At 47.2% G+C, this 25,538-nt stretch overlaps 1 protein-coding gene across 2 annotated transcripts in view; it reads right to left on the bottom strand.

The window, feature by feature from the left end:
• Positions 1–25,538, bottom strand: part of CYFIP1 (cytoplasmic FMR1 interacting protein 1) — a 235,650-nt gene that overhangs the window by 136,992 nt on the left and 73,120 nt on the right. For both annotated transcript variants that reach the window (XM_082244824.1, XM_082244823.1), the window contains exons 8-10: positions 22,629–22,757; positions 19,293–19,397; positions 16,853–16,944 (exon numbers count right to left, since the gene is read on the bottom strand). In XM_082244824.1, the coding sequence (XP_082100950.1) occupies positions 16,853–16,944; positions 19,293–19,397; positions 22,629–22,757 (326 nt within the window). The remainder of the gene's footprint in view (positions 1–16,852; positions 16,945–19,292; positions 19,398–22,628; positions 22,758–25,538) is intronic.

Below are 25,538 nucleotides of genomic sequence, written 5' to 3' on the forward strand. Positions count from 1 at the left end.
ACACCACCGTCTGCCTGATCTATCTGGAAATGGTCGCAGCACATGTGGCCCACCCCTTACAAGAGCCATCCGTCAGAACAAACAAGGAATCCGATTTTTTCGAATTGACGTAGCACCGCCAGGTACATCCCGATTGCCCGAACCACATCCAGGGAATGCAAGGCAATGTCTTTAGGATGTTTTGGCTTAGGGCACAAGGAAGGTAACACAATGTCTTCATTTAAGTGGAAACTCAAGATGACCTTAGGAAGGAACAACTGGCAGGGACGTAGCACCACTTTCTCCCTGTGAGTTACCAGGTAAGGTGACCGACAGGACAACGCAACCAACTCGGACACCCTGCGTGCAGAAGTAATAGCCACCAAAAAAGCCACCTTCTGTGACAAAGTAAGCTGAGGAAGTTCACAAATATTTTCAAAAGGCGGTTTTTGAAGAACGGACAGTACCATACTGAGGTCCCACAGAGGCACCGGGGACCTTACCGGAGGAACCAGGTGGTGTACTCCCTGAACGAAAGTGTGAACCAAGGAATTTGTGGCCAACGGGTGTTGGAAGAAGATTGCCAAAGCAGAAATCTGGCTCTTGATGGCGCCCAGGGCCAAACGCTGGTCTACACCTCCTTTGTAGAAACCCCCTGAAACTCACACCAAGTGATGTACACCCTCCAAACTCGATGATAAATCTTCCTAGAAGTAAATTTTCTAGCTTTCAACAGTGTAGGAATGACCGAATCCGACAACCCTGTCCCTCAGTACCTGGCTTTCAAAAGCCAGGCCGTTAAAGCCAGCGACCGTAAAACAGGATGGAAGATTGGTCCTTGAGAAAAAAGATCTTCTCTGAGAGGGAGTCTCCAAGGGGCATCGGCTACCAGTTTTACTAATCCTGCATACCAAGACCAGCGAGGCAAGTCTGGGGCCACCAGAATGACTGGAATCCTTTCTGCCTCAATTCTGCGCAGATGTCTCGGCAGAAGTTGAATGGAGGAAAGGCATAAATTAGAGGATAGCGACCCCAAGGTGCCACTAGAGTGTCCGAGGCGTCCACCACAGGATCCCGAGACCTTGCCACAAACCTCTGAACCTTCCAGTTGAGATAGGCCCAAAGGTCCACATCGGGAGTCCCCCACCGGAGACACAGTTGACTAAACACCTCCAGGTGTAGAGGCCATTCGCCCGGATCCAGCGCCTGCCGACTAGGGTAGTCCGCCTGCCAATTTTCCACCCCTGGAATGTATACAGTAGAAAGCTGGAACAAAACGTTCTGCCCACCTTAAAATGCCGGACACTTCTCTGGCCGCCAGGGCACTTTTGGTGCCCCCTTGGTGATTGACATATGCCACAGTTGTGGCATTGTTCGATTGAATCCCTACCGGGCGCCCCTGCACACGATCAGTCCATAGAGACAGGCAAAGCCTGACCGCCCGAATCTCCAGGCTATTGATTGGCAGACTGGACTCCTGAGTCCAAACCCCTTGAGCTGGATCTGTGCCCAAGACACCTCCCCACCCGGACAGGCTGGCATCCGTGGTAACCACCGTCCAGTACAGGGGGGAGAAAGGATTTTCCCTTTCGAAGCGCCAGGGGGCAGAGGCACCATATCAAGGACCCCTCGTACCCCAGCTCAACAGGATCAGATTGTCTAGGGACTGTGGATTTTTGTCCCATTTGGCAAGAAACTCCTTTTGCAGAGGTCTGATATGGAACTGAGCAAACTGAACCGCCTCGAAGGTGGAGACCATCAAGCCCAGCAGTTGCATACAAGTCCTGAGAGATAACCTCCTGTTGGATAATAGGAGCCGAATCGCATGCTGTAACTTCAGAATTTTTGTCTTTGGAAGAAACACCCGAACTGAGGCTGAATCCAGAGTCAAGCCCAGGTTGTTCAGTTTGTTGGACGGATTTAGAGCGGATTTCTGAAAATTCAGTGTCCAGCCGAACTCTTGCAAGGTTGCAATGTCAAGCTGCAGCTGCCAAAGCCGGCAGAATATTTGCATGCATTAGCAAGGGGATGTTTTCCAGAGATAAAACTATAATCCTACAACTTTATAAAACACTGGTTCAACCACATCTGGAGTATTCTGTACAGTTCTGGTCGCCAGTCCTCAGAAGGGATGTGTTGGAGCTGGAGAGAGTCCAGCGAAGGGCAACTAAACTGATTAGGGGATTGGAGGACCTAAATTATGAAGCGCTTATTATGAATTATGAAATTATTACAAGTGCTTGATTTATTCTCCCTGGAGAAGAAACGCCTGAGAGGAGACATGATAGCAATTTATAAATGCCTCAATGGTGATATCAACATAGAAAAAAAAAGATTCAGTCGCAAAGAATGTATGAGGACACGAGGCCATACAATGCGATTATAGGGGAAGCGTTTTAACCTCAGGCTACGCAGTGGGTTCTTTACAGTAAGGGCTACTAGACTGTGGAATTCTCTACCACAAATGGTAGTTACTGGGGGGAGTATGGCTACTTTAAAAAGACTCTTGGACATACATCTCAAGGATCAAAACATTCAGGGGTATGGGAAATGAATATGTCCACACACACACCCCTACACAGTTTGAACTAGATGGTCTATAGTCTTTATTCAACCTCAACTACTATGTTACTATGTTATGTTAGTATAGCCAACCAGGTAACAGAGCTCAACCAAAAGCAACTGGAGCGCACCAAAAAAAATACACCCTCAAAGAGGACCAGGTTCCCTAAACAGCAGCCAGCAAAAACCTTGCGGCCAAAAGAAGCACCTGCAGATGCCAACGCAACCACTTTACTAAAACTTTGTAAAAGCGTGCACCGACGACCAGGTGGCCGCCTTGCAAACCTGAGCCACTGGTGCTTGATGATGGAAAGCCTGGGAGACATGAAGTGCCCTAGTAGAGTGTACTAAACGGGGAAAGGGGGAACCTGACTCCTGATTCAATAGGCCTGAACCACCATCTGATCCATCTGGAAATGTTCGCAGAAGAAGCTGACAACCCTTTGTGAGGTCTGTCCGTGAGCTCAAATAGAGAGTCTGACTTCCTAAAAGACTCCATAGCTGTCAGGTACACCCTAATTGCCTGGACCACATCAAAGACATGTAAGGCAATTTCCTTCAGATGTTTAGGCCTGGGACACAGGGAAGGCAACATAATGTCTTCATTCAAATGAGTCAGATACCACCTTAGGAAAGAATGACTGACAGAGGCAAAGCACCACCTTATCCTTGTAAATCACCATAAGGTGAACGACAGGATAATGTCATCAGTTCCGACACCCTGCATGCAGAGGTGATAGCCACCAAAGAAGGCCACCTTCTTGGGCAGCATAGGCAGGGAAACCTCCCGAATATTTTTAAAGAGAAGCTTCAGTAGAGCTAAAAGCACCATATTAAGATTCCAGGGTGGCAACGGAGCCCGCACAGAAGGAACCCAATGTCGGATACCCTGAAGAAAAGGTACACACTAGGGAGTGTGTGGCCAAAGATTCGTTGGAAAAAGGCCAAAACCCGATACCTGGCCCTTTATGGTACTAAAGGCCAATTTCTGTTCAACCCCTCATTGAAGGAAGGTTAAGATCTGATCCACAAAAGGACTCACACCACGCGATGTATGTCTTACACGTACAATGGTAGATCTTCCTAGAGACAGATTTCCAACCTTTTAACAGCATAGGAATCACTGATTCAAACAAACCTCCATCCTTTAGCATCTGGCGTTCAACAGCCAAGCCATTAAAGCCAGCGACTGTAAAGCAGGATAGACGATTGGTCCTTGGGACAGCAGATCCTCCCTTAGAGGAAGTCCACAAGAGCATCGGTGACCAGCCGCACCAGATCGGCATACCAAGACCAGTGAGGCCAGTCTGGAGCCACTAGAATGACCAGAATCCCTTCTGCCTGAATCCTGCACAGGAGTGGTGGCAGAAGTTTGAGAGAGCTGGAAGGAATCAGTCAGCCCACCTTAGAATGCCGGCTACTTACTGCTCCGCCAGGACACTTCTTGTGCCCCCTTCGTGACTGACAAACCACGGCTGTGGCATTGCCTGAATGAATTCGTACCGGACACCCGGAAAACGATTGTCCAATGAGCCAAACAAAGCCTGATCGCTCGGAGTTCCTTTACACCAATCGGCAGTCTGGGCTCTGCCAGAGTTCAGACCCTCTGAGCACATCTGTCTGACACTTCTCTACCCAGACAGGATGGCATCCGTGGAGAAGGATTTTCCTTGACCAAGTGCAAGAGAGTGAAGCCACCTCTAGAGACCGTGGATCCTTTACCCATTTCACCAGAATCTCTTTAACAGAGATCTTGTGTGGAACTGTGCAAACAGACCGCCTCCAGGGTGGACGTTATCAGGCCAAGCACACACATGCAAGCCCAGGGGGATGACCGTCTGCTGAGCAACTGAAGCTAAATGGTCTCCTGTGATGTCTGGAGTTTTTACCAAGGAAGAAACACTCTTCCACTCTGGAGGCCGAGTCAGAGTCAGACCCAGATAGTTCAGTCTTGTGGACATAACCAAAGCAGATTCCTGAATGTTCAGGATGTAACCAAACTCCCCCAGAATTCGCAGAGCAATCTCCAGTAGTCAGAGACTGCGCTCGCAGAAGATCGTCCAGATACCACAGTACCGCGATCCCCCGCTGACTCAAACAATGCCAGCATCGGGGCCAACACTCCTGTGAAGACCTGAGGTTCACAGGGGAGACCAAAGGTCAGCGCCACAAACGGATAACGCTCCTCGCCCACGGCAAAAACAGAGGAAGCGCTGGTATTTGAATGTGCAGGTAGGTGTCCTTGATGTCGATAGAAGCGAGAAGTAATCCCTCCGAGGGAGGGGAACCCAGGGGACCATCCCAGGGAGGGGTCCATGTCCACCCCAAAACCCTCCAGGGGTAGTGGAAGGACAGCTACTTAACACACCAGGAACAAGATGGGCACCGCTCCGGACAGGACACTGCTTCATCGTAATGTGGGTGCTGTCGGCCAGGAGGAACGCTGCGAGTCAGGCTGAAGCCAGTTCGTATGCGTCCTCGCGAGGTGTTTAAATCGCAGGCCAGCCCCAGTCCAGTGGGGCTATGTTGCAGCCAACCTAGTGCAGAGCTGCAATCTGCATGCACTCGCTGGCCGGACTAGGGGGACCATAAGGATCTATATTATCCAGTTCGTCGCCCAGTCTGGCACTTAATTGTAGTTCTCACAGAAACAAAATAATTAAATGAGGAAAAAAAAAAAAATTCCATTAAAAATGAAAAAACAATTGCCAGAAACCGAGATCCCAGCAAGGAACTAGGTCCTTTCTCCTGACTAGACAGGAAAAAAAAAAGTGCCTATGGCTGAGTGTAGGTGCATACCCCCTGGGACTGCCCATAGGTTTAGTCAAGCTTTTTCCAGCCTAGTGTCCTACTCCTGTAGGGGGCAGTATAACCCAATGGTTAAGAAGAATCAGGAGTTCTGTCTGTCAAACAAAACAGACTCAAACCATAAAATGTACGCTTTCCACGTACGATGGTAGATCTTCCTAGAGGTAGACTTCCTAGCTTTCAGTAGTGTCGGGATCACTGACCCCGGCAAACCTTTATCCTACAGCACCTGGGTTTTAACAGCCAAGCCGTCAAAGCCAGCGACTAAAGCAGGATGGGAGATTGGCCCATGGAACAACAGATCCTCTCTGAGAGGTAGTCTCCAAGGGACTTCGGCGACAAGCCACACCAGGTTGGCGTACCAAGACCAGCGAGGCCAGTCCGGGGCTACTAGAATGACCGAAATCCCTACTGCCTTGATCCTGCGCAAGAGTCAACAGAAGCTTGATAGGAGGGAAGGCATAAGTCAGACGATACTGGCCCCATCAGCATGTCTGTGGCATCCGCCAGAGTATACCATGACCGTGTCACAAACCTCTGAACCTTTCTATTGAGCCAACAGATCCACCACAGGTGTGCCCCACTGGAGACATAACCGATGAAACCCATACGAATGAAGGGACCACTCCCCTTAGTCCAACGCCTGCTGACTGAGATAATCCGCCTGCCAGTTTTCCACCCCTGGAATTTGTACAGCGAGGAGGGCTGGAATGATGCATTCTGCCCACAGTAGAATGCCGGCTACCTTCAGTGTTGCCAAACACACTTCTTGTTCCACCCTGGTGTTTGACATTAACCACAGCCATAGCGTTGTCTGACTGAATTCACACTGGACACCCCTGAAGACGATCATTCCAGTGATCCAGGAACACTCTGATCGCTCGAAGTTCCAGGACATTGATCGCGAGCCTGGACTGTTCCAGTGTCTAAACACCCTGAGCGGAGCTCCGGCCCAGGACACCTCCCCACCCGGACAGACTGGCATTCATGGTGACCACTGTTCAATACAAGGGGAGAAAGGATTTGCCCTGACGAAGAGCCGGAGGGCGAAGCCACCAGACCAGAGAATCTTTCGTTTCCCAGCTCAGCTGGATCAGATTGTCCGAGATTTTGGACACCTGTCCCATTTGGTCAAGATCTCCCTTTGCATTATGGAACTGTGCAAACAGAACTGCCTGGAAGGTAGAAACCATCAGACCCAGCACCCATATGCAAGTCCAGAGGGATGACCATCTGTTGGACAGCAGGAGATGAATTGCAGCATGCAATTTCTGGAGTTTGTCCAGAGGAAGGAACCCTCTGGTTAAAGCAGAGTCCAGGGTCAGACAAAGATAATCCAACTTTCTGGAGGGAACCAGAGCAGACTTCCGGTAATTTATAAGCCAGCCAAACTCTCTCAGAGTCCGTATCGTGACTTCGCTCACAGGAGAAGGTCATCCAGGTAGCCCAGTACTGCGATCCCCCGCTGACGTAGCAACGGCTGGGGGCAAACACTTTTTGTGAAGACCCAAGTAGCGGAGACGAGACCAAAGTGTAACACCACAAACTGATAATGCTCCTCTCCCATGGCAAAGAGGGGAGGAAGCGCTGGTGACGGACACAGATTGGAATGTGCAAGTAAGCATCCTTGATGTCGATAGAGGCAAGGAAATCCGTGTGATGCAGGGATGCCACCGTGTGAATGGACTCCCATTCTGAACTTCTATACCCGCACAAAGCAGTTCAGTGCCTTGAGATCCAGAATTGGATGCACCTTGTCCTCTTTCTTTGGGATCGTGAACAGGTTTGAAAAAAAACCCTGAGAATGTTCCAAGGTCAGAACCAGGACAATCACACCCTGAAGCAACAGGTCTTGCAACACTTCAAAGAGACCGGGGACAGGTGAACATTGGAAGGAAAACGGAATTTTTGTAAAATCTTACCTGTAAAATTCCTTTCTCTGAGTCCTCCGACAGTCGCCGCCTCACCATATTCGTCACTATGGGGTTATTGACCTTTGCTCCGTAGGAGTAGCTAAGTAACAGGATATGTCAATATTAAAAGCTTTTAGCATATCCCACCCCCAGGGGGTGGTCCCCTCAGTCAATACCCTCCTGCTTCCTGTATCCATACCTCAGTTTCAGTAGAATAGCAGTAGAGTACATAAACAAACCCCAAAAGAGGGGCGGGGGCGGCGACTGTCGGAGGACTCAGAGAAAGGAATTTTACAGGTAAGATTTTACAAAAATTCAGTTTTCTCTTATGTCCTCCGACAGTTGCCGCCTCACCATATTCGTCACTATGGGGACGTCCCAAAGCAGTGCATACATGAGGGGTGGGAAACGCAGTCGCGCCTAAGGCAACGCCGGACCCACATCAGAGAAAGTAACCTTACCAAAGGAAGGAAAACCAGCTGGGCAGCATGAAAAAAAAAAAACTTTGCTCAACAGGAGCAATAACCCAGGAAAAACAAATAACCCAGGGATAAAAACATCCCAACAGCCAAGGGCCCAAAAACAAGGGACCCTAATGTACTGCCGCACTAAGAACCTTGCGGCCAAAGGAAGCATCTGCCGATGCCTGAACATCCACTTTGTAGAACTTTGAGAAAGTGTGAACGGACAACCAAGTCGCCGCCTTACACACCTGGGCCACAGAGGCCCGATGATGACAGGCCCAAGACGTACTCAGAGATCTGGTAGAGTGCGCCTTCACAGGCATAGGGGGAACTTTTCCCCTCAAATCATATGCCTGCTCAATAGTCTGTCTGATCCATTTGGCGATGGTAGAAGCCGACGCTGCCAAGCCCTTCCGAGGCCCCTCAGGAAGGACAAAGAGAGAATCCGTCTTGCGAAAAGATTTAGTCGCTGACAGGTAAACCCTGATCGCCCGAACAACATCCAAGGAATGTAAATCTACCTCCCTCGGATGCTTAGGCTTCGCGCAAAGCGAAGGCAAGACAATGTCCTCATTGAGATGAAATTCCGAGATCCTTTTCGGAAGAAAAGAAGGGTTAGGTCGCAAGACCACCTTATCTAAGTGAATCACCAGATATGGAGACCTGCAGGACAAGGCTGCCAGCTCCGACACTCTGCGAGCCGAAGTGATCGCCACCAAAAAGGCGACTTTCTTGGACAACAGAAGCAACGAGATCTCCCTGATCTTTTCAAAGGGAGCATGTTGCAACACGGACAGAACGAGGTTCAAGTCCCATGGAGGCAAAGGCTCCCTCCGAGGAGGGACCAGGTGTCGCACCCCTTGAACAAAGGTGCTAACCAGAGAATTAGACGCCACAGGGCGTTGAAAAAGAATGGCCAGAGCAGAAATCTGACCCTTAATCGTGGCCAACGCCAAAAGCTGGTCCACACCTGTTTGAAGGAAAGACAACACCCTAGACACCGAGCATGAGCGAGGGGAAAACCCCCTGGACTCACACCAGGCAAAATAGGCCTTCCAAGTACGGTAGTAAATCTTCCCCGAAGAGGCTTTTCTAGCGTTGATCAAAGTATGAATGACCTCCGGGGAGAGACCCCTATCCTTCAGGACCTCGGTTTCAACAGCCAGGCCGTCAAAGCCAGCGACTGTAAAGTAGGATGGAATATCGGTCCTTGAGACAGAAGATCTTCTCGAAGAGGCAGACGCCATGGAGCGTCGACCGCCATATTCACGAGGTCTGCGTACCCAGACCGGCGAGGCCAGTCTGGCGCCACCAGAATCACCGTGAGCGGTTCCGAGGACAACCTGCGAAGGAACCGGGATAGCAACTGAATCGGTGGGAATGCATACATCAGTAGATACTGATGCCACGGAGCCACTAACGCGTCCGACGCGTCTGCCCGAGGATCGCGCGTCCTTGCCACGAACCTTCCCACCTTGTTGTTCAGACGAGACGCGAACAGGTCCACATCTGGGAGACCCCACATCGCGCACAACATCTGGAAGACATCCGGGTGGAGCGACCATTCCCCCTGGTCCAGAGTCTGGCGACTCAGATAATCCGCCTGCCAGTTCTCCACCCCCGGAATGTGAACCGCCGTGGTTGCCGGGACGTGCGTCTCGGCCCAAGACAGAATATCGGCCACCTCCCGAGCCGCTCGGGCACTCCTGGTGCCCCCTTGGTGGTTGATGTAGGCCACCGCTGTGGCATTGTCCGTCTGCACCCGAACCGGACGGCCCTGAAGCCTGTCCATCCAACGCCGAAGGCAGAGATTTATCGCCCGCAATTCCAGAATGTTTATCGGAAGGGAGGATTCCCCCTCCGACCAAGTACCCTGGGCGGACAGGACGCCCAGAACACCACCCCAGCCCGACAGGCTGGCATCCGTGGTGATCACCGTCCACGAAAGAGGACGAAAAGACTTGCCCCCCGACACTGCCGGGGACTGTAGCCACCACAGAAGATCCCTTCTGGTGCGAGGACTCAACGAGATCTGAAGATCCAGAGATTGTGGTCGCCTGTCCCACCTGGACAGGATCTCCGCCTGGAGACCCCTCGTGTGAAACTGGGCAAAGGGAATCGCCTCGAAAGCCGAGACCATCAAACCTAGACACCTCATGCCCGTCCGGAGGGATGAGCACGGAACGTCCCAGAGGGACCTGACTTCTTCCTGAAATGTCCTGAGCTTGTCTTCCGGCAGGAAGACCTTCGCCTGAACAGAGTCCAGGATCATTCCCAGGTAGGGAAGACGAACCGACGGGCACAGCGTCAATTTTGGAAAGTTTATCGTCCAACCAAACTCCTGTAGAGTTTGCATCGTGACGGACAGGGCCTTCACCAGACCCTGACTGGTCGCAGACCGAACCAGAACGTCGTCCAGATACCCCAGGACCGAGAGGCCCTGGGCTCTCAAAGCCAGAACCGGTGCAAGCACCTTGGTGAACACCCGCAGAGCCGAAGCGAGACCGAAGGGTAACGCCACGAATTGGTAATGATCCTCCGCAATGGCGAATCGAAGGTACCTCTGGTGACCCTCGAAAATGGGGATGTGAAGGTACGCATCCTTCAAGTCGATGGATGCCATGAATTCTCCCGGAACTAGAGCAGCCACCACCGAGCGCAGGGATTCCATGCGGAACTTGCGAACCCGCACAAAGCGGTTCAGAGCTTTTAAGTCCAGAATTGGACGTACCTTGCCCTCCTTCCTGGGCACAGTGAACAGATTTGAATAAAACCCCCGAAATCTGTCCCGATGAGGCACCGGAACCACCACTCCCTGAGCCCGCAGGTCCTGCACCGCCAGGTGCAGATCCCGCAAACGCTCCGGAGACAGTTGAAGATTTGAGGGAAAAAATCTGCTCGCCGGCCGAGAGAGGAACTCGATCTTGTAACCGGACCAAACGATCTCCTGAACCCACCTGTCCCGAACGCGGGCCAGCCAGGGTTGAAGAAAACCGAGCAAACGTCCCCCCACCCCAGAACTGGGTGAGGGCGTCCCTTTAGGCCGCATTGTTATGGGCAGCGGACCCGGACTGGCCCGGACTTCTGCTTACCTGTCCACGGCTTCTTTTGGGAGCCTTGACCTTTGAAGGGTTTGCCCTTATAGTGCGACCGAAAGGCACGAAAGGACCCCTGAGAGGGCCTAAACGAAGCATGCTTCTTACCTTGAGCACCCTTAGCCTTGTGAGACTGGGGCAAGAGCGTGCTCTTACCCCCAGAGATCCCCTTTATCAGCGTATCCAGGGAGTCGCCAATAAGACAAGATCCCGTATAGGGCAGATTAGCTAAAGTTTTGCGAGAAGATTGGTCCACAGACCAACATTTCAGCCAAATCAAACGACGTGTCAACACAGCCACGCTGTGCACACGTGCAGCCAAAGGGATTACATCTAATTCCGCATCACACAAATACATGACACCCTGATGAATTTGATCCACCATAGCCAACGTTGTCGGGGCAGAATCAGCCACCAGGACGCGCCTGAGCACCTGCGTCCAATCCGCGACAGCCTGAGCTGCCATAAGGGAAGCAAAAATAGCTTTCAGCATGGAACCAGTAACCGAGTAAGTATGGCAGGCAAGAGACTCCAGTCTCCTGTCCGTGGGGTCCCGGAACACCGGGGTATCTTCCGCCGGAATCGCAGTAGATTTATTCAAAACCGCCACCGCGTGATCCACCGGAGGCGGCACACACCAGCGTTCATCAGTGGCGGGCGTGAAGGGATAACGCAGCTTGAACCTACTTGGCACAGCAAAAGGCTTCTTTATATTGCGCCATTGTTCACTAACAGCGCGCTGAAAATCCTCAGTGCAAGGGAAAACCTGCAATGTTTTGCGTCTCCGCTGCGTCCCATAAGAGGCCAGGACGGCAGGAGGACACGGTTCATCCTGCAAATGCAGCGTTTGTTTGATAGAAGCAACCAATTCATCCATGATTGCAAGCTCTTCAGACGAGCCAGGGGGGGAATAATCAACCCCTTCAACCTCTGCCTACCCTTCCGACCCTGCAAAGTCCAGGGACGAACGGGACCCCGATAAGGGGACCCCAGCCATAGCAGCCCCATCACCATCGCCCTCTGAATCAGAGGAGATTGAAACTCTGGGCCGTTTTGTGGATTGAGCAGCCACAAGCATCTGCACCTGAGCAGCCAGGTTAGCCACAATGGTAGCCAAATCGCCCCCATCAGGGGGAGCAGCAGCAGCCCCTTGGCCTCCCATGAAAGTGGGAGGAAATTTGCTTTCCTGAGAATCCATGCCCCCAAAAGTTTGCAGGAAAAAAAGGGTAACTGCCCCTTTAAAATCGATGAATACAGGAATAAGAGAAGGTAAACCTGGAGAGATCACTTAGGCTGCTGCATCGATCGCTGTGCTCAGGGAAAAGGAAGTGATGCAATAACGACCGCTCCTATAAAGCCTATGGAAGGCTACAAAAAAATGGCCGCCGGAGGAGGATGCAAAGGCAGGAGGCTGGAGCGATCGCCGCCAGAATGGCGGCGTTTGGCGCCAAAAACGCTGCTCCCACCCCAGAACTGGGTGAGGGCGTCCCTTTAGGCCGCATTGTTATGGGCAGCGGACCCGGACTGGCCCGGACTTCTGCTTACCTGTCCACGGCTTCTTTTGGGAGCCTTGACCTTTGAAGGGTTTGCCCTTATAGTGCGACCGAAAGGCACGAAAGGACCCCTGAGAGGGCCTAAACGAAGCATGCTTCTTACCTTGAGCACCCTTAGCCTTGTGAGACTGGGGCAAGAGCGTGCTCTTACCCCCAGAGATCCCCTTTATCAGCGTATCCAGGGAGTCGCCAATAAGACAAGATCCCGTATAGGGCAGATTAGCTAAAGTTTTGCGAGAAGATTGGTCCACAGACCAACATTTCAGCCAAATCAAACGACGTGTCAACACAGCCACGCTGTGCACACGTGCAGCCAAAGGGATTACATCTAATTCCGCATCACACAAATACATGACACCCTGATGAATTTGATCCACCATAGCCAACGTTGTCGGGGCAGAATCAGCCACCAGGACGCGCCTGAGCACCTGCGTCCAATCCGCGACAGCCTGAGCTGCCATAAGGGAAGCAAAAATAGCTTTCAGCATGGAACCAGTAACCGAGTAAGTATGGCAGGCAAGAGACTCCAGTCTCCTGTCCGTGGGGTCCCGGAACACCGGGGTATCTTCCGCCGGAATCGCAGTAGATTTATTCAAAACCGCCACCGCGTGATCCACCGGAGGCGGCACACACCAGCGTTCATCAGTGGCGGGCGTGAAGGGATAACGCAGCTTGAACCTACTTGGCACAGCAAAAGGCTTCTTTATATTGCGCCATTGTTCACTAACAGCGCGCTGAAAATCCTCAGTGCAAGGGAAAACCTGCAATGTTTTGCGTCTCCGCTGCGTCCCATAAGAGGCCAGGACGGCAGGAGGACACGGTTCATCCTGCAAATGCAGCGTTTGTTTGATAGAAGCAACCAATTCATCCATGATTGCAAGCTCTTCAGACGAGCCAGGGGGGGAATAATCAACCCCTTCAACCTCTGCCTACCCTTCCGACCCTGCAAAGTCCAGGGACGAACGGGACCCCGATAAGGGGACCCCAGCCATAGCAGCCCCATCACCATCGCCCTCTGAATCAGAGGAGATTGAAACTCTGGGCCGTTTTGTGGATTGAGCAGCCACAAGCATCTGCACCTGAGCAGCCAGGTTAGCCACAATGGTAGCCAAATCGCCCCCATCAGGGGGAGCAGCAGCAGCCCCTTGGCCTCCCATGAAAGTGGGAGGAAATTTGCTTTCCTGAGAATCCATGCCCCCAAAAGTTTGCAGGAAAAAAAGGGTAACTGCCCCTTTAAAATCGATGAATACAGGAATAAGAGAAGGTAAACCTGGAGAGATCACTTAGGCTGCTGCATCGATCGCTGTGCTCAGGGAAAAGGAAGTGATGCAATAACGACCGCTCCTATAAAGCCTATGGAAGGCTACAAAAAAATGGCCGCCGGAGGAGGATGCAAAGGCAGGAGGCTGGAGCGATCGCCGCCAGAATGGCGGCGTTTGGCGCCAAAAACGCTGCTCCCTGTATATAGTAATCGCCATCACACGCCTGCAGTATAATAAAACAATGGCGGACCGCAGCAGCGGCCGCCGCATGTATGCACAAACATGGTCACATCATGCCCCACAGCATACAGCCTGTCACACAGAAAAAAAGCACCCAGTCTGAAACACAAAACAGTGCAGGATGGCCCCCCTCCTTGTAGCCCACAGAAGGCAGCAAAACAGACAGGGAGCCCAATAGTGTGTACAGAAAAGCAGGGTTACACAGTCCCAGACTGACACCCACTAAACAGACAGGTCCCCACACAGATACACTTACCTTCTGAATGGCGTGGGGAGCCCGCCCAAGCGATCAAGCCGCTGCACAGAGGACAGGGAGAGTCGCAGCCAGGACGCAGCAGAACTGCGGTGCGAAACCGCATGGCGTCCAGTGAGGTAGCCACCTCACCGCAGCATCCCTGCAGCGAACAGGGATGGGTCGTTCACACATGCCAGGAAAAAAACCTGACTGAACGCTCGATGGCAGGCTGGGAAGCCACTGACCCACAACCTGCAAACCGGGGGGCCAGCCCGAGACCCAGCCCGCACGATCCTCTTCATCAGAAGAACTAACTAAAGCTGAAGAAATAAACAGCTAAGTAAAGATAGAGAAAAAAACACTCAAATAAAATCAAAAAGAAGATAAAGGCTGAGACAAAAAGCCCCAGCACAGAAACAGCCTGCTACTCCTGATAGCTAGACAATGAAACTGAGGTATGGATACAGGAAGCAGGAGGGTATTGACTGAGAGGACCACCCCCTGGGGGTGGGATATGCTAAAAGCTTTTAATATTGACATTTTCTGTTGCCTAGCTACTCCTACGGAGCAAAGGTCAATAACCCCATAGTGACGAAAATGGTGAGGTGGCGAATGTCGGAGGACGTAAGAGAAAGTACCTTTCCAGAGGGGGAAGAAAAAAAACTTGATCTTGTTGCGTCCTCCATTTTTAAAGTTTTACGCACAGACAATCAGTGCATTCACCAGCGCCATTTCGTGCGCAGCTACAGGTGTGGAGGAATCATCCTCACTATCCGAAAAATCAGGGCACAAGGCCGCAGGCTCCTCAGGGTGGGCCACGTACATGGTGGCCAAATCAGATTCAGGATCTGAGGAGACAAATGAGTCAGGAGAAGACAGGGATGCTTTTTGCTAGCCCCCTGCCTAAAAGCCACCTTCACACAGGACACAAAGTGGGAGGGGGTCAGGTGGGGAAACATGCTCCAAAGACTCCACGAGTAAATAGGGGAGCCCACAAAAAGTGAAAAACACTGCTAAGGGACACCCCCCACCACGCTGGTAACACCGCCCGGTCGCCAGAAACAGAGTACCCCACAATCCTGCAGCAGAGAGGGAGGGCCTCACCAGACAGGCATCGGCAGCACCAGGTTAAACTGCACTCCATGTGCGGCATCCAGGAAAGGAAGAGATCTGGGAGGCAGCACCAGGATATAAGGAGAGGCTCCCACAGCTAAAAATCACCGTCCAGAGGCTTCCTCTTAAGAGGAGGGCCAAGGCCAGGCACAGAAAGGAAAGGGGGGGACCAGGCAGGACCCCCCAGCCCAGGCGTTTAACTAGCAGGCCAGCCCCCCTCTGGTGGACTGTACATAGGTGTAGTCAAGTCTTTTTCTGCCTAGTGTCCTACTCCTGTAGGGGGCAGTATAACCCAATGGTCAAGATTCTCAGAAGCTGTGTCTGTCAATGAATGAAAAAGAAAGTAAGAATCCCATTTAATCAATCAGCCTTAAAGTAAACATGTACTAGGTGCAGGTTTCATTTGCTACCTGTCAGGAAGTGTAGCATGTAACTTACCGTGCATTCTCTACCTTAAAATGCTTCTCCAATGCCTAATCTAGTGTTGAAGCTTCTGGGTAAATGGGAAGGCTCTTCTGCCTCCCACAAATCAGTGCTGAGTGCCTTAGTAGCCAATCACCAGGCTAGTGATTGGTCACTAGAGACAGGAGGGAGTTTGCTTACAATATGCAAATTTCAAACTTTTCCTAAAGTGGATGTAAACCCTCACATATACCCAGTGAAGTGAACAGCCTCAGATGATACAGAGATTAAACAAATCTCCCTACATAAGTTTTACATGCATATTTGCTATCTTCAGCTTTATATATTCTTTAGAAAGTGCACATCGTGTTAAGAGATTTTCTTTTCCTGTTCAGCACTGGGAGTGTTGTGTTGGTACACACTGAGAATGCTTATCTATAGGTACTGTAAATATCTCCTAAACATGCACCGTTTAGGAAAGATTTACTTTGCATGCAGCCAGTGACATCACTGGCCCATGCGCTCTGAAGAAACGGCCGCCCGTGCCGTTCCTCCAGAGCCCTGTGCCGTGAACGGCAGCTCCCATGCGCATGCACAGGAGTGACATGTTTGCAGCCCTGGTCAATCAGATGGCTGGAGGACGCGAACTCGGAAGGAAGACGGGTTAACAAGTCGGCCGTGTAAGTGTTGTGCAGGCGGCGCTGCGGGGGCTTCGTTTTAAGGTAGGTATTTCATAATGAGCTAGTATGCGATGCATTCTAGCTCATTATGTCTTTGCCTTTCAGGTTATTTTTTTTTATTTTTTTTGGGGAGGTTTACAACCTCTTTAAGTAAACTAAAAAAACGATTTCTAAGTAACACCGACATGACACAGGATCATTGTTCTTCAAATATGTTGGCTGGCACTTTTGACCTGCCTCTGAATATGCTAATTTTCTGGTTGTCGTGCTGACATCTGGCTACAGAACTTTCTCAATCACTAAAAGTAGACTAATCAAGAGTTCTGCTTTTATTTGTTGCATACTTGTATGAGGGTCTGAGACTCCAATTGCAAAAACCAGAGTGTCACCAAGATAACAAATAGCATTTTGAAGAAGAGGTCAGCAAGTGGAACATGTTTCTCTCAGAGGTTTACCGTAATTTAAATAAGTATTGGATAGACTGGTAAAGCGAGGAAAAAAAAAACGTTTTAAAATATAAAAAAAGACTGAAGGAAAAATTCTTACCTAGACTTATTCTCCTCATAATGTGCACTGGTCTTAATGTATCTTGCCAATTCTATCTGCATGTCACCAAACAAGGGAACCACCTGCAGCTGCTGTACTCAGAGGGATAAAACACAAGACGATATTACCACAGTGAATACAATAGGATACTAGTGATCATAGCCCATATAGCATGTTGGCCAACCAAACATTGTATTCACTAGTCTTGTAGTAAAAAAAAAAAAAAAAAAAAAAAAAAGAACCTAGTTTACAGCACGATGGCTAGTCTCATTAAAGTTGATCTCCAAGCAATGATTTATTTTGGCTTTTGGGCAGAGTAGTCAAGAATTAAAATTTCATCTTGTCTGTCTGTGACCCAATGGTCTTTTTTTCTTTACTTTGTCTTTGGAAGAAATGGGGGGTATAAGTGAGGTGTCTGTCCTAACAGTTGAAAAATAAAATGCATGTGTTGGGGAAGCAGCCTACGATAAAAACATGGCAGAGGTTGTTTGCCTTCTCCGCTCTGTCCAAACGAAACAAAAAAAAAAAACATTTTTGGCTGAATTTGTGTTCCTTTGAGTATCTATGAACAATTAGGCCAAGGAATGGCCAGGTTAAAGACTAAATCAATACTAAAATTTGTGATCACGCTGCCTCTAAATCACGATTCATAGATGGACTGGCCAAGAATGTCTCCAGTCCTAAATCCTATTGAGCATTTGTGGGGCATCTTCAAACGAAAGGTGGCAGGGTGCAAAGTCTCTAACATCCCACAGCTCCATGAGGTTATCATGGAGGAGTGGAAGAGGACTCCAGTGACAACCTGTGAAGCTCTGGTGAACTCCATGCCCAAGAGGGTTATGGCAGTGCTTAAAAATAATGGTGGCCACAAAAAAAATTGACACTTTGGGCACAATTAGGACATTTTCACTTAGGGGGGTACTCCCTTTGGTTGCTAGTGGTTTAGACATTAATGGCTATGTGTTGAGTTATTTTGAGGGGACAGCAAATTTACACTGTTATACAAGCTGTACACTCACTACTTTACATTGTAGCAAAGTGTCATTTCTTCAGTGTTGTCACATTAAAAGATATAATAAAATATTAACAAAAATGTGAGGGGTGTACTCACTTTTGTGAGATACTGTGTAGAGCTCCATATGAAGCTATGAAGCTACATGCGCTGGTGGTGTAACACGTCGAGGTGGAGCCTGGCGGCTGGAGTTTTCACTGAATTACGTGAGAAGCTGGATTCTATTATTTGCTTGTTTTCTCCCTAATAAACGCGAGTGCATTCAATAAAGTGGGTTCTGTGCGGTGTGTTGAGCTTAACTCAGGTAATGCACTATTAGAGGCTGTATTTTCTGTTTTTTGCCTATGACCTAAGTGTGAGCTGCATGGAGCCATCTTGGAGAGGGAATTCCATTGTTCTTAAAGGAACCTGAACCCCAGAGTTTGGTCCATCAGATTGATCTGCATTTGTGCTTTGTTGACCTTTAGGGGTCTATAATGGAGGGGAGCACTTCACCTGATGAAAAGAGCACAAGTGGAAAATTGCCGTTACACTGTGGTGTTATCTATATGAAGCGCCTTATCAAATAGGGACTACTACTTTCATTGCACAATCTATAAGAAGCTTTATTATTTATTGCATTGGCCTTTTTTGCATTATAGGTTTATGGATTTAATTTGCACTGGCACTTATATATATGAAACACTTAAGTCATTTGTCACTTTCTAGTTATTTTACCTTGATTTAGAGGCAGTGCCATCACACATTTTAGCATCGATTTATTGTGGATTTGGGAACACATTTGGTGATTGCAGCATCTGCATCCTGTAATTTCCTAATTTCTATTACTAGGTGGCAACGCGCTACTACCATATTTAAAGGCTTAAAGACTAACTCCACTTTTGTTGAGGAAAAGTGGGTGATCTATGTACATTAGAAGAATTTTAACAAACTTTCCTGCAGATTCCTACCTTTTTCTATTCTGAAGAAATCCTTGTGCGTGTTGTCCCTTGTGGAAAGTTAATCTAATGGGAGTGATTTCATAATTCTAAATCAACTGCAGCACTTGCAGGACATTATTAATGGAAAGGCTGGGCCTGCATCACTTTAGACAAGATTTCCTATTGGGAGTATCTCACCAAAAATCAGTGAGCCAATCACACAAGCAAAAAATGATGTTTCTGGGGGGCATTCTTTACAGATTCTGCGTACAGAACACCTCCAGGTAGCCTTAAAACATTGCATTTCACAGAAAATTACAGAGCTGCAGATTGAAAAGGAAAGGTAATTTTTAATAACATTCAATTACAATATGACTTGTGTCACAATTGTATATATTAATATTTTTTCTTTGCTTTTTTTCCCCACGAAAGTGGAGTTACTCTTTAAATATGGGTCAAAAGGCAACATATTCAATGTATACAATGTACATCAGCCTTTTCATTTTACCTTAAAGAACTTGTCAATTCTGTTCAGGTTTATTCTCTTTTTAGCATCCAGTTTGTAGATGTTGCTCACACTCCCATCCATGAGGTACAATCCAAACCCCATCACCTAGAAACCAGTCAAAAAGAAAATGAATTAATGTATACACATCACATTTAACCCACAAGTGCTTTGCTATTTAACAGAGCGAACAACAGCTGGGCAGGCTGCACAACAGGGTGTTAAAAAGTGAAGTTCAACTTTACAAAAAAAAAATTAAAAATTGCACACATTTATGCGGGGGGAAAAAATGTACAATTTTTTTCCATAGTTGCCTACAAAGCATTGCACCTATGATCAATGAACTTTGGGTGGAGTGTCAGGCTCCTGCATACACTTCCTCCAGCTCTCTGCCATCACTCTAAAAGAAAGGTGGAGGAAGGATCAGTAGAGAAGAAGCTCTAAGCGCAGTCAAGGGAGGGAGCCCTCTGGGGAGGTGGGAAGCGGGTATTAATATAACATGTTCCTAAAAGGTGAACCAGGCTTTTAAACACTTTTATTTGAAGGTAGGCCTTTTTTTAAATCATCTTCAGTTTCTTTAAAGTGGAACTAAGAGCAAATCTTTTTGTTAATTTTGGATGGAGCAGAGAAGGGTATATCCCTGTCAATTTTTGTGTTACCTGTGCTCCACAGGGAAAATTTTCCTTCACTTCTTGTCTTATAGCCAAAACAGAAAGGGAGAGGAAATTCCTCCAAAGTGTCACCAGAGCTAGTGTCCCCATTGTAAGATTACCCCTTTATAAATTGCTCTAGGACAACCCATATAAAAAAAAAAAATATTTAATTTTTGGTGTTAACCGTAAACATGACAGAACGTGAATCTCCCCAACAGGGACACAGACCGCAATAAAAACTTGACAGGTATTTGAACCTTTAGTTTTACCTTTAGTTATACTTTAATGGCTGCATAAAAAAAGGAAAGGTGCACATAGAACACTAGGCTCCATTCATGAAAGCATAATTGGGCATTAATATGTGTTATTAATACGTTTTTCCTAATCTACCAAGGATTTTTAACTTCATATTACTGCACGGATCCTCTGAATTTATAATATACACTTTTTTTTTATCAATTTTGATATATTTTGACTGTAAATGGTTTACCGCACCTTAAAATACAACCTCAGGCTGGCGGTAGCAATGTGTTTCAAGATATCTATTGAGCAGAAATAAAATAATTCATGAATTATATTTGTTGATTGAACATTTTTAAATGTTAAAATAACCCCATGTAAGTGAACTGAGCCTAGAGCTCTGATAAAAACTTGAAGTCAAAATCAGACCTTAGTAATATCTGATCTAAGAACTATGCACACTTGGGCAGTCAAATGCTTGGGGAGGTGATATGAAAAGTCCTGTAAATAGCATCTTGGCAAAAAATGTATCTGCCATAGACATATTTGTCATAGCCTGAAACATACACAATACATGCATTTAAATATAAGCCCGTCCCATTATACCAGTCTCTCAGCTATGATTTAGTGGGAGAATACATTTTACAATTGTCTAAAATTAGAGATGGTGCCATAACAGGAAGTAATGGGCAGAGCTATCCACGATTGTTTGATGATACCATCTCTCTCTCCCCCCCCCTTCCTAGACACACACATGTAAAAAATGTATTACAAATTCTTTAAATAAATATACACAAAAAATGTTTGGAAAAAAAAAACAACAATTTTTTCAAATATGAACCTGCCCATAGATCTTTCTGAAGATGACCAATAAGTACAAAAAAAAAAAAAAATGGGGCCAGATAGATGTGCAGGCTTTGTCAAAAGAAAACTTCTTTTGGAAAATGCCAGTCCCAGCAGACATTTCAAGTCACAAGCTGATCCAAGTTGCAAACTAATCTCACTTAAATTTATGCCACAAACTTAGCGCATTTAAAAGAAAATATATGGTTTCCACATATCTGCAAACAATTGTGATCTTTACTTGTAAAGAATACTTTTTGCTTATTCAAATTTCCTGCTTAAATAGCAAAGATCTATGACTTAGGTAAAGGAGGTGACATACTGTATTGTCAGTCCTGGTCACTCTAGCACTGAGACCTGCCATGATACTGGTTTATTACAGGCAAGATCCACACATTACATTTGATAATCTGTTCTTCTCTTTCAATATGGAAAATTTGCCTGTTCTACATCTAACCACAGTTCCAGATACACTCCTTATTGTTCAATACAACATCAAAAAACCTGACTGGACTAAACGGAAACTGCACCTCTATCAGGCTGTTTATGATGGCCACCCTATTACTAAATATGCAAGCAAGAACCACATTAAAGTCACACAGAAGAAAAATCATTCTGGTAATCAGACACCAGACCCTTTCAAGGCATTTGTGCTAAACAATGACCAAGCAGGTTGTTAAAGACGAAAGGCTTCACTGTCGGTTTCCCTTACCTTGAATGGCGGCAGCAGCACCCGAGAGCCGATCTGAAAATCGGCTTTGGGTGCCGACATCACGGGAACCCTGGACAGGCAAGTCCTAAAATTAAAAGTCAGCAGCTGCTGACTTTTTCATTTTTTCATGGCGGGCAGAACTCCTCTTTAAGTGGTCCCACTAATGCCCACTGTTCTAAGAAGAAGTTTAATAAAAAAAATAGAATAAGAAAGCACAAGAGACATTATTTATCTACAGTAAGATGTGTCCCTTGTGCTTCCGTCTTTTAGTTCAGTAGTATTCTTCCTCCCCCAATGCTGTAATATGGCTTCTATGAATGCAGGAGCTGGGCAGAAAAAGTGTGGGCATAGTTGGGCAACACTTGTTGAGCGATTGCAAAAGCTTCTCACTTCTTTCATCCCCCACCGTACTGGAAAATTATGGTGGTGGGGGTTTCGGAGAAGGCAGATTACTACTGAACTAGAACACAGAAGCAAAAAAGGACACGCCATAATGAAGGCAATTAATGTCCCTTGTGATTATTTTGAATTTTTTTTTTTTTTTTTTTTTAGCCAAACTGTGTAGACATGAGGGAAACGATTGAACTTTTTAGCACGCAAAATCCCCCAGAAGACAATCATTATACAGAGACTTAACATTTCATGCTTAGCAGTGAACATTTCTACAAAGAATAAAATGATCATTCTAAATCCATACAACAGCTTCACTTCTCAGGCATATCATTAGGAACTTTGTAATATACTTATCCTTAGGATTACCAAACTGCACAATTCAATTTAACCTACTGGTGGGTAAGCTGTGTTACTTCATGATACAGCATGATGCCACTTTATTACCAACTCTCTCTTTAAACACACTTAGCGTACTAAGGCAATTTGTTTTTTCCTTACTTTTAGTAGCATGTGCTTCTCCCCAGGCGTCAAGTACATTTTGTTGTCATAGTAGTCAACGCACAAGTTCACTATATCTGCAAGCAGTTCTTCATAGCCTGGAATAACTTCAAGCTGCTGTTGTAACGACTGCAACAAAGACAAAACATTACAGCAAATAAGTGACGCTCTTGGTTATATTATAGCAATGAATAAAAATGTAATAATTCCGTAAGAAGCAATCTATACAATGGCAGTTTTGTACAGGTCTTAAGGTTTACACATATTTGCTTAAGTGTTCAGGACACTTTGCGACACACTCTACCAGTGCTGCACCGATACCATTTTTTTTTTTAACACCGAGTACGAGTACTGATACTTTTTTCAAGTACTCGCCGATACCAATTACTGATACCCATGCCTAGGAAGAGTAGGTAGAGGGGTGGTTTGGGAGGGCCCCTTCTTGGGCACCCAATAGAGAATTATAAGGTGGCCCATGGGTGTGACAACATTTTGTGAACAGTGGTAAGGGCTTAAAACTTAAGCCTATGCATAGATTGTGGGTGTCAGGTGCATTTAAGGTATAGAGTACAGGGCTCAGGAGTGGGTAACACAGAGTTCGAGGGTCAGGAATGTGTAATGTGCAAAGTGCATGGTCATCCACTGGTTTTTAAAAGGTCAGTTCTTTCAGACCAATAATTTTGCCCCCTTTAAGATTTTTTTTATCTTGTGGGCAGTGATAAAAACCAGCAGCTCAGCTGCAATTTTACTGCCCCTTCGCTGCCCATCTTAAGTCTAGAATCCAGCTGGAGACGGCCATTCACATATGCCACAGCTACAATGGTTTGTGTCACGCCCATGTGAAATTTGGCCATTCAGGTCAATGGGGCCGTGCCACAACCATAAGCCAAACACCTAGCTTGTGGTTGCAGCCCCATAATAAACTGCCACTTTACAAAAAAAAAAAAAAAAAAAAAAGACAGGGTTCAGGAGGATTATCTTTAATAATTTTGCCCCCTTTAATAAAGTAATTGTAATTCCAGCCATATTGCGGTCCTTTAACAAGATGACAGTAAGCTGACACTAATGCTGCACAGGTGTCAGCTTACTGTCAACCCTGTTAAAAGGGCAGCAATATGGCTGGCGTTACAATTACTAATTTAAAGGGGTAAAATTATTTAAGAGAAGCATAGGTTGCATGGGAACAGGCACTTCTTTCAGCTCCCCAGTTTTCCTCTATTACTACTTGGGCAAAATGCAAAACCTTCAATCAGCTCATGGCAGGCAGCCCAGGAGCTCTGTTTAGAGCCGCTGCATCCCACATCTACACCAAGACCGGAAGATCGCGGGATGAAGATTTAAAGTATGTGATGGACAGCGCTCCCTGTGCACCCATTGGCTGAGGAGGCAGCAGGAAGCGGTGCAGCCTGTAGAGCTTTAGGCTGCACTGCCTCCCTAGCCAGTGGGTATTTGAGGTTCCTTTATTAGTCCCTCCCTCTATTAGTCCCTCCCTCATGACATAGCCCGGGATCTCCTGAGTCCCGGCCTGCTAGTTTACTATGTGGGCAGGCCAGGAGGACACGTAGAGGATTTGTTATTGACAACCATCACATACATGTTCCCTGCCTGGCCCATTTGCTGACTCTTTGGGACCCGGGCCCAGTAGAGCAGGTACCCCCTTACCCCTGCACCTAAGGAGACAGCCGGCCAGAGGGGAGGGGAGGCGTTCCGCTACCAAGCTGACGTCACTTCCGGTATCAGCGCATTTTTGTGAGTACCAATACTCGTGAAATGCCTAGTGTCAGCACCGATACCAGTATCGGTATCTGTGCAACCCTAAACTCATCACGCATTTATATTGTCTAAGATTATACACAACCATTCAGTATCTCAGTCCTGGATGCATTGGTTTTCTTTTTTTCCCAGGCCAAGCACATTTTCTGCAAGTACAGAAACACCTGTTGATCCTGACCAATATCTAGGAGCCTTTTTAACTTTCTGTGCACTACACTGAAAACTCACACAAGGTTATACTTACTAGTTCTCTTCTGTGAGCTACAGAATACATCAGCCTTTATGCAATAGAGATGAGGGGAGCAGGATGAGTATGTCTAAATATTAAAATACTGTTTATTAGATAAAATTAGTGTACTCGCATAGCATTAGAATTAAACCGACAATATTATACATGAGTCATGCCCCTAAGTCGAACGTATGATGAAACGCCTTGGGTGGTGCCTAACATGATATCATCATGCACAGCGGCCGCCGATCGGAAGAACGGCACAGTGGATGGTACAAGTGCTGCAGCTTAATTGTATTTTGATGCCGGTTTACTTCTAATGCTATGTGAGTGCACTACTGATCTAAAAAACTGTATTTTAAGGACAATTTGCACTATGAGCTTTTATATTTGACATGCTCCCATCGTTTCTGAGTTGTGCTGGAGTGAAGCCTAAGGGATTACTTGGGTAACACCCATCGCGGATAGATTTGGGATTTTTTCCCTAAAGTGCTATTAGTTTCTTGGTAGTATGAGTGCTATTGGGCTCTGGTAAGCATCCATCCTCACTTTTGTCTTCATAGATTTCTGGGAGCTTTCCTTTTGGATATTTGGAGCACCCACTACACCTTTGGACTTTGTTGTGCACATGAGCACTGTTCATTACTGGACTTTAATTTTTTTTAAGGGTATAATTTATATATCACCTTTTTGGTTGTACTTTTGATAAAAATGCTGCTCTTTATATATTTATATATACCACTTCTGTGGCATTAACTCTACCCTGACTGGATAACCTTGAAGAAGAAGAGAGGCCCAGTGTTCTAAGAGATAATCTGATGGCTCTTGTAAACTCCACTTCGGCCTGTAAGGCTGGCATCCAATGTCATTACCTTCCAGGGCATGTGAAGGAATGTCTTTCCCAATTC

This window comes from Pelophylax lessonae (genome assembly GCF_965119305.1).
Source record: "Pelophylax lessonae genome assembly, chromosome: 2".
Classification (NCBI taxonomy): Eukaryota; Metazoa; Chordata; class Amphibia; order Anura; family Ranidae; genus Pelophylax; species Pelophylax lessonae.